Source organism: Martes martes (assembly GCF_963455335.1).
Source record: "Martes martes genome assembly, chromosome: 7".
In the NCBI taxonomy this organism is placed as follows: Eukaryota; Metazoa; Chordata; class Mammalia; order Carnivora; family Mustelidae; genus Martes; species Martes martes.
Window position 1 is genome coordinate 28,128,829 of NC_137894.1, and position 14,440 is coordinate 28,143,268.

The 14,440-nt window shown below is 36.3% G+C and overlaps 1 protein-coding gene across 3 annotated transcripts in view; it reads right to left on the bottom strand.

Moving 5' to 3' along the window:
* UBE2Q2 (ubiquitin conjugating enzyme E2 Q2) overlaps positions 1-14,440 on the bottom strand; it is a 66,208-nt gene that overhangs the window by 22,686 nt on the left and 29,082 nt on the right. For all 3 annotated transcript variants that reach the window (XM_080807807.1, XM_080807808.1, XM_080807809.1), the window contains 3 exons: positions 13,647-13,707; positions 12,801-12,891; positions 6,150-6,208 (listed from right to left, as the gene is read on the bottom strand). In XM_080807807.1, coding sequence (XP_080663933.1) covers positions 6,150-6,208; positions 12,801-12,891; positions 13,647-13,707 — 211 coding nt within the window. The remainder of the gene's footprint in view (positions 1-6,149; positions 6,209-12,800; positions 12,892-13,646; positions 13,708-14,440) is intronic.

Genomic DNA, 14,440 nt, shown 5'->3' on the forward strand with positions numbered 1-14,440 from the left:
TAAGATTGGTAAACCTCTGACCAGACTTATCAAAAAAAAAAGAGAGAGAGAGAGAGAAAGGACCCATATATATAAAATCATGAATGAAAGAGGAGAGATCACAACAAACACCAAGGAAATACAAAGAATTATAAGAGCCTATATGAGCAAGTATATGCCAAGAAATTAGGCAATCCGGAAGAAATGGATGCATTCCTAGAGACATATAAACTATCAAAACCTAACCAAGAAGAAACAGAAAACCTCAACACACCCATAACCAGCAAGGAAATTCAAGCAGTAATCAAAAATTTCACAACAAACAAGAGCCCAAGGCCAGATGGCTTCCCAGGGGAATTCTACCATTTAAAGAAGAATGAATATCTATTCTTCTGAAACTGTTCCAAAAAATAGAAATGGAAGGAAAGCATCCAGACTCTATAAGGCCAGCATTATCTTGATCCTAAAACCAAAGACCCTACCAAAAAGGAGAATTACAAACCAATATCCCTAATGAACATGGATGCCAAAATTCTCACCAAGATACTAGCCAACAGGATCCAACAGTACATTAACAGGATTATTTATCATGACCAAGTGAGATTTATTCCTAGACTGCAAGGGTGGTTCAACATTCACAAATTAATCAATGTGATACACCACATTAATAAAAGAAAGAACAAGAACCATATGATCCTCTCAACTGATACAGAAAAAGCAAATGCAAAACCAATGCTTTTGACAAAGTATAGCATCCTTTCTTGAGACAAAGTATAGCATTCTTTCTTGATTAAAAGTCTTCATAGTGTAGAGATAGAGGGTACATACTTCAGTATCATAAAAGCCATCTATGCAAAACCCACAGTGAATTATTTGCAATGGGGAAAACTGAGAGCTTTTACTCTAAGGTCAGAAACACAGCAGAGATGTCCACTATCACCACTGCTGTTCAACACAGTACTACAAGTCCCAGCCTCAGCAATCAGACAACAAAAAGAAATAAAAGGCATCCAAATTGGCAAAGAACAAGTCAAACTCTCACTCTTTGCAGATGTTATGATACTTTATGTGGAAAACCCAAAAGACTACATACCAAAACTGCTAGAACCCACACAGGAATTCAGCAAAGTGACAGGATATAAAAGCAATGCACGAAAATCAGCTGCATTTCTATACACCAACAATGAGACAGAAGAAAGAGAAATTAAGGAGTTGATTCCATTTACAATTGTGCACCAAAAACTGTAAGATATATAGGAATAAACCTAACTACAGAGGCAAAGGATTTGTACTCAGAAAACTATAGAATACTCATGAAAGAAATTAAGACACAAAGAAATGGAAAAATGTTCCATGCTCATGGATTGGAAGAACACATATTGTGAAAATATCTATGCTACCTAGACAATCTACACAGTCAATGCAATCGCTATCAAAATGCCATCAACTTTTTTCATGGAAACAGAACAAATCATTCTAAAATTTGTATGGAACCAGAAAAGAACCTGAACAGTCAGAGGTATGTTGATAAAACCAAAACTCGTGGCATCAAAATTCCAGACTTCAAGCTGTATTACAAATCATCAAGATGGTACGGTATTGGCACAAGAACAATAAATCAATGGAACAGAACAGAAAACTCAGCTATACAACCTCATCTCTATGGTCAACTAATCTTCAACAAAGCAGGAAAGAAGATCCAATAGAAAAAAGACAGTCTCTTCTACAAATAGTTTTGGGAAAATTGGACAGTCACGTGCAGAAGAATGAAACTCCCCATTTCCTTTCACCATACACAAAAAAAGACTCAAAATGGATGAAAGATCTAAATATGAGCAGGAATCCATCAAAATCCTAGAGGAGAACACAGACAGCAACCTCTTCAAACTCAGTCACAGCAAGTTCTTCCTAGACATATCTCCAAAGTCAAGGGAAGCAAGGGCAAAAATGAACTCCTAGGACTTCATCAAGATCAAAAGCTTTTGCACAGCAAAGGAAACAGTCAACAAAACCAAAAGACAACCAACAGAATGGGAGAAGATATCTGCAAATGACAGATAAAGGGCTAGTATCCAAAATCTATAAAGAACTTGTCAAACTCAACACCCAAGGAATAAATAATCCAATTAAGAAATGGGCAGAGGACATGAACAGACATTTCTGCTTAGAAGATATCCAAATCGCCAAAAGACACATGAAAAATATTCCACATCACTAGCCATCAGGGAAACTTAAATCAAAACCAGAGTGAGATACCACTTCACATCAGTCAGAATGGCTAAAATTAACAAGTCAGGAAACAGTAGATGTAGGCAAGGATGCAGAGAAAGAGGAACCCTCCTACCCAGTTGGTGGGAATGCAAGCTGGTGCAGCCACTCTGGAAAATAGTATGGAGATCCCTCAATGAGTTTAAAATAGAGCTACCCTATGACCCAACAATTGCACTACTGGGTAATTACCCCAAAGATACAAATGTAGTAATCTGAAGGTGCACCTGTACCCCAATGTTATAGCACTAATGTCCACAATAGCCAAACTATGGAAAGAGCCTAGATGCCTGTTGACAGATGAATGGATAAAGATGTGGTGTGTGTGTGTGTGTGTGTGTGTGTGTGTACAGTGTGTGTGTGTGTGTGTGTGTGTGTGTACACAGTGTATATATACACACACACACACACACACACACGCACTCACACATATTGTGTACACACAGGGACCTACACAATGGAATATTATGCAGCCATAAAAAACGAAATCCTGCTGTTTGCAATGATTAGGGTAGAACTAGAGGGCATTATGCTAAGCAAATTAAGTCAGTCAGAGAAAATTATCATATGATCTCACTGATATGTGGAATTTGAGAAACATGGCAGAGGATAATAGGGGAAGAGAGGAAAAAATGAAACAAGAAGAAACTAGAGAGGGAGACAAACCACAAGAGACTCTTAATCTCAGGAAACAAACTGAGGGTTCCTAGAGTGAAGGAGGTTGGTACAAACTTGTACCCCTGAAACAAATAATACATTATAGGTTAATTTAAAAAAAAAGTTGATTCTAGATAGCCTAATAATGCTATTTTTTTTAAAAAGGGAACCACAGAATGGTTAAAATAAAAACAAATGGAAAAACCAAGTGCTAGATGTAGAGAAACTAGATCACTTATACATTCCTTGTTAGAATATAAAATGGTAAGGCACTATGGAAAACAATTTAACAACTTCTTTAATAATTCAATATGCTACAATAACTATAGGACTCAGCCACTGTACTCCTGGACATATAAAAGCAAAACACATAAGAAAGCAAAACACATTCATACAAAAATGTGTATAGAAGCACTCACAGCTTTATTTGCAATAACCAAACACTAGAATCAGGCTGGAAGTCCTCCAAGAAGTGTCTGGTTAAACTGTAGTACGTGGTACACCACGGAACAAAAATGAACAAACTAGCCATATAAGTAGATGAATCTCCAGGGAATCAGGATGAGTTAAAAATACTAATTCCTAGAAGTTAGAATCCCAAAATGTGGGATTCCATTTATGTAGCTATGCTTTTTGAAATGACAAAACATTAAAAATGCAGGAAAGATTAGTGGTTGCCAGGAGTTAGGGGAATTGGGTGTGTAAGAGGAGATGGGCATGGTTTGAGAAGACAAGAAGGAGGATTCCTATGTATTTGGAACTTCAATATCTTCACTGTGGTGGTGGATACACAAACCTACACAGGTGATCAAGTTATGCAGAACTTCATACATACACACAAATGAGTTATAAGAAAAACTGGGAAAATCTAAGTTCTATGGATTTTACCACACTCTCATTGTGATATTACACTACAGTTTTGTGAAACATTACACTGGCGAAGTATATAAGGAATCTTTACTTAATTTCTCACAGCTGCATGTGAACATACAATTTTCTAAAAAATTTCAACTAAAAAAAAAAAAAAGGCACAGGAATGGAAGGAAAAGAGAAAAGAAAAAGGACCTAGTACCAAATTCTGAAGAACTCCAACATGTAGAAGTTAGGTGAACAAGGAGGTGCCAGCTAAAGAGACTGAGAGGATGCGGCCAGTGGCCAAGAGTAAAATGTTTTGATGTTGCTGAGAAATCAGATAATCAAATACAATAAAGCCAGAAAAGGGACACCTGGTTTAACCAACATGGAAATCCCTGTTGGCAACAGTGGTTTGGGAGGAATATTAACTGCTAATGCCAGGTGACAGTGGCTGAAGAGTGAACAGGAAGTGAAAAGTGTGATTACATAAAACATTACTGTAAGAGTATAAATGGTGCAGCCACTTTGGAAAAGAGTCAGGCATTTCATCAAAAAGTTCAACAGTTACCAGAGGACCTACTAATTCCACACAGGTATATATGAAAGAGAAATGAAGATATGCATGCAGATAAAAACATGCATGTGAATGTTCATAGCAGCATTATACATGATAGAGGTAGAAACAATAAATGTCCACAGATAAATAAAAATGTGGTATAGCCATACAATGGAATATTCATCCATAAAATGGAATTAAGTATTAATATATGTTACAATATACATGAACTTTAAAGACATTTTGCTAAGTGAAAGAAGCCAGCCACAGAAGGCTACATTTCATATTGTTCCACTTACATGGAATTATATTAATTTCCACTTCACATGTACATGAAATATACAAAAACAGGAAAATCCTCAGAGATAGAAAGGAAATTAGTGGTTGTCAGTGGGGCGGGGAGTTTGAGGAGGAAGGACGAATGACTGCTAATGGGTATAGGGTTTCTTTTGGAATGAGGAAAATGTTCTGAAACTGGATAGCAGTGATGGTTACAAAACTCTATGAATATATGAAAAAAACCACTGAACTGTACTTTCATAGGGTGAGTTTTGGCGTATGAGAATTGTATCACAATGAAGCTATTATTTTTTAAAAAAGGTATGGCTATGATAAGGAACAGAGGAATAATAGCTAGAAGATGGAGAATATAAAATACATGAGACAAAAACTGCTCAATAATCTGATCAGAGTCACTCAGTTGTTAAGCTCTAGCCTGAGTCTGAGGTTGCAAAACTCTGTTTTATCAGTCCTTCACATTTTTTAGTTCTTCCCAAGCTAGCCAATAAATCCTCCTCATCACTTAACAGTTGACTTTGAAGACCAAGTCACTCTGATTCTGCTTCACATTAACGTTCCCCTTCCATTCATATTTCCATTCCCGCTGTACCAATTTAAATTGTCCTCACTTCACTCTAAGACAGGGCCATCAACTCTCTCTCTCTCTTTTTTTTTTTAAAAGATTGATTTATTTGAGAGAGAGAGAGAAAGAGGGGCAGCCTATGTGAGCAGGGGGAGGGGCAGAGGGAGAGGGAGAGAGAGAGAAAAAGCAAACTCTGCGTTGAGTGCATACAGAGCCAAAGGCAGGGCTTGATCTTACGACCTGAAATCATGACCTGAGCTGAATTCGAGTCCAACACTCAACCCAGTGAGCCATTCTGGTGCCCCAAGACAGGGCCTCACCTATTAACTAGTCTTGCATTCTTCCAGGCTTTGTGAACACAATCTATCTTCTTCCACTGTTACCCATGTTTCCTTCTAAAACATTCTCTTTCCTGTATTTTCCTGTTCCTGAACAAGCTAATCGCTTGCTTACCAGGAAAAAAGAAAATTAAAACAAAACACCAAAAAACCCTGTCAACATAATGATATTTTGTCAGCACAATTTCATACAACTCTTCTATATGAATTCTACCCACTTGCATTGTAGCTCAATGAGCAGGGAGAAGGAGCCCAGGAGATTTTTCTGTGATTATTCCAGGGATCATAGGCTTGTGAGAATCATTCTCAAATCTTTCTCTAAGCCATCAGTCACAATTTATATTTGAAAAACATTTGTTTTTTTATGGTGGAATGTATACAAATGGGGACATTAAAAACTTCTACTGATAAACAACATAACGGTTCTCAAATGATGGTTCCCATATGAGCAATATCAGCTTCACCAGAGACCATCTTAGAATTGTAGAAATGCATATTCTCAGCTTTTCCTACCCAGACTGAGAGAATCAGTAACCCTGGGGTAAAGATGAGCATTCTAGGCCTCCTAGCACTTAACTAATCCTCCAAATGATTCTTACATACACTATCAAAGAAAATAGTTACTTAAACTTACCCTCCTGAGAGAACAGGTAACACCACTCGAACAAACGGAGGATCAAATGGAAAGTTATCCTAAAATGCAAATGGGAAAGTTTAACTAATTTGAAGAAACCCCTTAATACGATATTATTTCAAAGATTTTAAAATAGTCTATAAAGAATGTGTGCATTTATTATCTGATGATGAGGGTCATAAAAGTAAAAATAGTACCAAAAATGAAATGAAGTAAAAACCACGGCAAAAAAAAAAAAAAAATCATGGCCAGTTATAAAAAATATGAAGGGGTGTTCCACTTCCAATAAAACTATATAAAGGGACCATTCCAATAATTATACACTAGGTAACTCAGAGCAATCCTCTGGTTGACAATTAGAAGAGGTGGACAAAATTTAACAATTTTAAAAATTTTTTAAAAATTTAACAATTCCAGAGCTAAGATCAGGAAGAAAAAGGGAATCCCAGAGAGAGCCAGGCCTCTCCCCCAACCCCAAACCTTAGGTTTTCTTTCAATTACAGAAGAGGAAGGTAAGAAGTCAAGAAGCTCAGTAGAACTCAGACTCACACTTGCAGGGCTGGGGAGGTAAAAATTGGAGCTGGGGTCCACCAAGGAGAGGCCTTGACAAGTCTCCCACACTTTAGGTTGGGACCCTGAAGGACAAATGACAAATTGACCTGACAAGGAATGAAGTCCAACTTTACATTACCTAAATCCCTGACTGGATTCACTGATCCTGAACTGCTAGTGCCCAAGCCAGACAAGGACAAATATAAACCCTCTCTGGAGAAGAATACCATTCAAGGCTTCCAAAATTAGCTGATTTTTCACTTAAAATGTCTATTCCTAAAAATAGACAGTTACACAGGACTTAAGACAAACATGTCCAGGAAATGAGAAGCAAATGACACAAAAACCGTAAGAGCTGAAGATTAAATAGAGTTAGCAGACATAGCTTTTAAAATAGCTATGCTGAATATGTACAAGCAAAGAAAAGACGAGATTGAAAACCCTGGCAAAGGACTAAAATTATAAAAATGAACCGTACAGAAATTCTGAAACTTAGAAATGTAATGACTAACTTAACAGATGAATTGAACCACAAGTAGAGACTTAGTGGAAGAGAAATTCAGTGTACAGGAAAATAGGCCAAAAAAACCATCCAGAATGAAGCCAAAAGAGAGAAAAAGGTAGAAAATGGAGAAAATGTCAAGACACAGGGGAATGTATTAGAAAGGCTTATCATATATAGAGTCCTAAAATGATATGAGAGAATGGGGCTGAAGCAATATTTAGAGAGAATGTCTTGAGGATTTTCCAAAATTGAAAGACATCACAAGGTATAAGCACTATGAGTATTTCAACGGAAACAATGGAAGCCCCAATGAGGGAATGGTAAGTTTTTGAGTTGCTGAAAGAAATTTCAAACCTAAAAATCTATACCCAATTCAAATACTTTCCAAAAAATGATTTCACAATAAAGTTGTTTTCTTGTCAGGAGATCCAAGCTAAAGGAAATAAAGAATATTCTTCAGACAGGAGAAATAGGACCCTAAATGGAAATATGAAGAATAAAGACCATGAAAAGAGCAAATATGCAGTTGTGACTGAATATTGATTAATTACTGAACAATGATGTACAGCTTCTAGGTAAGTACAGAAAATGCATAAAAGCACATATTTGACAGGGAATCCACGTTCTAAGTCTTTGCATTGATGAGGAAAAGGTAAAATACAAATTAAATGTATGTTACACTTTGACAAGGATATACACTGTAGCTGCTAGGCAGTAAAGAAGAGTAAGAGAACACCCAAGTACTAAGCTAAAAGAGGTGAGAAACTGGAACAATTAAAAAAAAATCCAAAATATGAGAAAAAGGAAAATGGAATAACAAGAAAAGTAAAAAGCACTTAGGAGATGGGATTGAAATCCAAATGTCAATAATATTAAATGCAAATAGACTATTCTAATTAAAAGACAAAGATCATCAGACTTGATAAAAATATATGAAGAGAAGAGAAAAGAAACCTCAGCTAATTCTCAGGCTACCAAGAACAATTCTCTTTTTCAAATTTTCAGTCCTGGAAGCAGATTTCCTGAAGAACAGAGCTTTTTCTCTTTATGAACTAAATCAACAATGGTAGCCAAGGTGGCCAAGAGCATTAGAGATTTGTCTCTTGGTGGTCAGGAAGCCAAGAAGGCTGCCCCTCATTTCCCTATAGCAGTCGGGTAAGGAAAAAGCACACTGCCTCTAATAAAGGCATGACAGGAAGTCTAAAAGAAATTACCTTCAATTTCTGTGGTCAAATAAAAAGGAAGAACTAATTGTCTCAAACGAATCTGAGGCTAAGGGAGGTAAACAAGTATCTGTCTCATCCACTTATTTCCAATAAACACAAAAATACAGTTTGAACCAGAAGAATAAACAGCATAATTACAGTAACTTACCTTAACTCCCTACTTCCACCCATCCTCAAATAAGATTCTAAGGAACATATAAACTATGAAAATGCAATTCTAACAGGAAAGGCAGATAAAAAGCATACTTCTGGTGGTTAAATCAGATAATCTTAGATTTCTACTGCAAAGGAGAACCTACCCACACAAGATGCCAAGTTAATGACAATTACTAAACCTACTTTCAAATAAACTGTAGATAAAAGGTGAGCTACTTAACAGATATAATGAAGGGTATAGATGCAAAGCTTAGTAAAGTACAACTTCATTTAATCTCCTACTCTTTAGATCTTTAAATACGTGATCCCAAAAGATAAGCCTTTTTAAATTGATTATATGACCGGGAGAACTACTTTCATTTTAAGTAATTCTTCAGAGTAACTCCTCCACATCAAAACCTAGAGACTCTGCTCCATAAACTGCACCATGGAACTCAGTAATTAATATTTTATAGAAATAAGAGTTCCTTAAAGGGTTATAGTGGGGAGGATGAAGATGACTGTTAAAATAGACATTTGAGTTATCTGGGTACACTAACGCAGAGACTGAGAATCTCAAGGTTTACAAGGATATCATGAAATTTTCAATTCAACATCTCGGCCTCTCAAGAAAAGTTTAATAATGAGGAACATTCTATTCTTAAAAAACTCACTGAATGGCTCTACATAGCTATCACTTCCTTATACTGAGCTGAAAATTGCCTCTTTAAGGTCTGACTTACTAGTTTTCATATCATGCTTTGTGTTAATCAAAAACAAAAACGAGGGGCACCTGGGTGGCTCAGTCGGTTAAGCGTCTGCCTTCAGCTCAGGTCATGATTCAACAGTCCTGGGATCAAGCCCCACATCAGGCTCCCTGCTCAGCAGGGACTCTGCTCTCCCTCTCCTGCTGCTGCTCTCCTAGCTTGTGCTTGCTCACTCTCTCTCTCTCAAAAAAAAAAAAAATAATAATAATAATAAATAATATAAAAAAAAAACAAAAACAAAACCATCCACATACACAGCCCTTTAAATAGTTAAGAACAAGCTCTCATGAACCCCTATGTTCTTCTCTCTAAATCTATAATTTAACCAGCTATCAGAGGACATGGAAATCTCTTTCAAATCCTTGCCACTATTTTCTAAATGAACCCAAAGTTGTCTAAATAAACCCTTTCTAAAATACTACCTCAGAATTCAGTTCAGTAATTCAGATACAGCTTGAAAAACCAGACCACCATTTCCTTAAGAGCATAGTATAATATAGTTGCCAGGCTGCTGATGAATCTAATAGGTCCCCATTCCCTCCTGCCCCTATCCCCAACCTTGTGTTATACTGTATCCCGAGTTCCATTTTCTTATTACTCATGACTTTCAAGTTGTCACTATGGACATCTGAGGCCATAAATACTATTCATGCTCCTTCCTGTAAATCACTGTTCTGAGTCATACCTGCTATCCTCCAATTCTGTGAATCCTGATACTTAATAACTTGGTAGTTCAGTTTGCCAAGGTCACTTAGTTCAGAGCAATCACATTCTTCTCAGGCCTCTTAAGAAATATTCCAGCCCTAGCAATGGCCCTTCTTTCTGGTATCAGGAGTCATGGTCCAGAAAGATAAATGCAGCAGAATTTCAGCCATTTACCTCCCAGATCATCCCCTCCCTGAAGTTCTGCCTAGAGTAGGAAAATATCATGAAAACATTAAGTGCAGCCACAAGTCTTTCAGTTTCCTGGTCACGATTTCATATGCCCTTAAAGATACCTCTTGAGAAGAAAGTGAGAGGGAAGGGACACATAGGGGGCTTTCAAAGGTCCTGGTGGGAAAAAAAGAAATAGACCCTAATTTTTTTTAGTATAACTGACACAATTTACATCAGTTTCAGGTGTAAGGTTCTATTTCTTAGGCTTGGTATTGGACAAATGGGTATATGATTTAATAAAACTGTTAAGACTGCTGAGTTAAAACATTCCATATATATATATATTTTTTTAAAGCTACTATCCTGGTTTTTCATCATATGAATCAGTAAAAATGCAGTCACATTAGCAACTTCAGTAAATATATACCAGACTCACTCTCTAGGAAGACAACCCAAATGACAACCACAAAAGTTTCTATAATAACAAAACTGAGGGAAAATACAGACATTTGACATTTTTGTTATTTGAACAAAGTCCAATCATAAATAAGGATATATCAACAAACAAAAATATATATACACAAAAGCTAAGTAAAAAGCTTTCAGAAAATTAGCCTTTTTTAAAGTATATTCTTTCATGTCTTTGCTTTTTTCCTCAAAAACCCCTCATATCTGTCTACTCTCATGTATTCCAGCGCCATCATCCATCATTACTCCTTGCCCAGATTAAAATCAAAGCCCCAACTAGTCTCTCAGAAATCTATCTTATCCAAACTCTATTCTGATGCTGAAGACATAATAATTGTTTTTAAAAAAGATAATCAATCATGCCCCTAAAAACCTCTACTGGTTCTTTACTGTATGAAAATTAAGATCCCAGACTCTTCATCATGGTCTCTGAAGCAGTATAGACTTCATCACAGACTTCTGCCCAAGAAAAACTGTAGACTCTTGAAAAACGGGATTATATTTTAGATCCCTCCATGTCCTCAAGCCTTTCAGAGTCCCTAATGCACTGAAGTCTACCTAACTAAAATAGAAAAAATAAACGTATCTGTAAGGCAATTGCTACATAAATTTTTTCTTCCCAATTTAAAAGAACACAGCAAAAAGAAGTTCCATATAATTCAAATTCATAACTTCTTAGAAACACTTGCTAGTTTTTTTTTTAAACAAGAGTTTTAAAAGGAGTACATTTATCCTCATTCCATATTAAATCATTATATTTTATCAAAATACCATCGTTATTTTTCAACCTTTACTCTTAACATTCAAAAAAAACTATTAAGGGGTCCCTGGTTGGCTCAGTCCTTAAGCGTCTGCTTTCAGCTCAGGTCATGATCGCAGTCCTGGGATCGAGCCCCGTATCCGGGAGACTGCTTCTCCCTCTCCAGCTCCCCTGTGCTTGTGTTTCCTCTCTGGCTATCTCTCTCAGTCATAAATGAATAAATAAAATAAAAATTATTAAATATAACCTATAAATTCAGAAAAGTACATAAAATATAAAGGTATACCATTGTATATTCTAAAATATGCATCCATGTAACCAGCACTCTGGTCAAGAATCAGACTACAGCCAGTTTCCAAGAAATCCCCAGATGTCCCTTTCACAGCTCACAACTCCCTCCCTCTCACCTAGATGTACTCCCTTCTCCTCAACTGTATGGAAACCACACCTTTGCTTTTCTTGAAACTACCCAGGTTTGGTCCATAAATCTGTTTCTCAGCCTTTCCATTTTTGCTCTACTAAGAGAGCTTTTTAGAAATAGTTTAGAAATTCGGGGCGCCTGGGTGGCTCAGTTGGTTGATCGTCTACCTTCAGCTCAGGTCATGATCTCAGGGTCCTGGGATCAAGCCCCACGTCAGGCTCTCTGCTCAGCAGGGAGCCTACTTTCCTTTCTCTCTCTCTGCCTGCTGCTCTGCCTCCTTGTGATCTCTCTCTCTCGGTCAAATAAATAATTAAAATATTTTTAAAAATTTTTTAAAAAAAAGAAATATTTTAGAAATTTTTTTTCATCTATCTCCAACACAGATATACTGCGTTAACTGTTTATGTAATGTGGCCCCTTAAAGGGCCACAGACCATTGTAATATATAAGAATTTTTTCACTCCAAGGACCAGTTTTCACCCGACTAGTGCGGATACAGCCTCCACTGAGATGCACGCCCTAAACAATATAAATTTAGTTTCACCTATTTTTGAGCTCTATATAAAGGAAATTGTAGAAAACATGTTTTGGGGTCTGGTTTCTTTAGCTCAACATTGTGTTAAGATTCACCCACATTTTCCACCTTTTCCTTTTCATATGAACACCACAATTCTCCATTCTAATGGAGAATTCTAATGGACACTTGGGTTATTTTCTGTTTGGTGTTATTATAAATAACACTGCTCTGAACAGTCTTATATAGGTCTCCTGGTGTACCTAAGTACTCATTTCCTGTGGGGTATACACTATGCAGAGAATTCCTGAACCACAGGGAATGAATACCTTCTACTTTACCAAGTAACACCAAATTGTTTTCCAAAGCAATATAAAAATATACATTCTCATTAGAGACATATGGAATCCACTTAACATTTTCTTACCTTAAAAGAGAAGTTAAGCAAAATATATTCTATGCCTTCTTTTTCTTTTAAGATCTGAAGATCACTGTGCAAAGGACTATCAGGATCAACCCTAAGAATTACAAAGCAAAAAACAATTCAAATAAAAAAATCAAGAGATTTTTTCTTACTAACCAGAAAAATGAACCAGTTCAAGAGCTAAAACAGAGTCCCTTGGGTAAGTTTCAAACATAACATTGCTCTATGGCCCCTGGGTAAATAAATCGCAATACCCTACGACTCCTTGGGATTAAATGTCCAAAAAGGTCACAGGATTTTACATCCATTCCCATAAGGGGATTCGAAGTTAGCAGCCATTCTAAAGGAAAGTCACATATACATATATTTTCTCAAGAACTCAAAAAGAAAATGTCTCTAAAACTAATACTAGCCAAGGAATTCAAGGAGAGAAATTTATCACAAACAAGACCAGAAAAAGTGAAATCACTAACAAAATCTAAATCTGTCTGTAACTGTTCTACATATTCAGGCCTACTTAAGTTCCTCATTCCAAATATAAACTGGTTATCATGGTCAATCAGGTTATTAAGCACACTTTTGTTTCTGTAGTTCCCAATTATCTCACTAACTCCATGAACCAGTTTATCCCACAGCTGGTCCTTCTTTTTCTAATTCCTCTTTCTGACTTTACTTATTTAAGCCCAAGAAACAGCTTATTTTAACAATCTGAGAACTATTTCTATAGAAACACAGTCTGAAGTTCTAAGTAAAAACAATAGCATACAAGGTATCAAAGTAGGGAGAAAAAATTTCCATTGTGATAGTCTATCATTACAAAGACTGGGTAAGCATCTAAGAGTCACTTACTTCTGCAGTTTAACGTGCCAGTCATATAAACTGTCATTTATGAGTTCCACTGAATAAATCCCTGTAAAGATATAGAAACGCAGATTACTTTTTTTCCTTTTTTTTTTTTATTGAAAGAGAGGGGTTGGAGGAAGGCAGAGGGAAAGAGAAGAAATTCCAAGCTGGGCATAGAGCCTGATGTGGGACTCAATCTCATTACCTAGAGTTCATTCTGGCTCACCAAAATCAAGTGTCGGACGGTTAACCAACTGAGCCCCCCAGGGGCCTCTAGGTTATTCTTTATTTGATCTTATAACTACTACTTCAATATAAATGAACACAGTAAATAACCATCAACATCTGGAAATTTTGCTATTAAAACAAAAAACTACGCTATATAAAGCCATCGATGAAGACGATTCTTTAATGAGTTGAGAAACTGAGAATGGGAGGGGGAAAAATTATGTAAAATCCTACGTACTTTAACACTTTTCTTTTATGCATATGCAAATATTTCTATAAAAATGGAATCCCTCCACAGAGTTTTATAACCTTCCTTCAACTTTCCAGGGCATCTTTCCAATTTAGTAGATAGGAAGACTATTGTCAATCTTTTTAATAACTCTATGGCAATTTATTTATGGATATACCATAATTTAAACAATTCCACCTATATCTAATTATTAATTTTTTAATTTTTTGCTACTACCAACAATGCTAATAACAAGCAAGTAATTATTTAACATTTAAAAGTAAACCCATATTCAAATATTTAACTGCACTTGATGAGGTTTCTACAGATAAACTTTTAGACT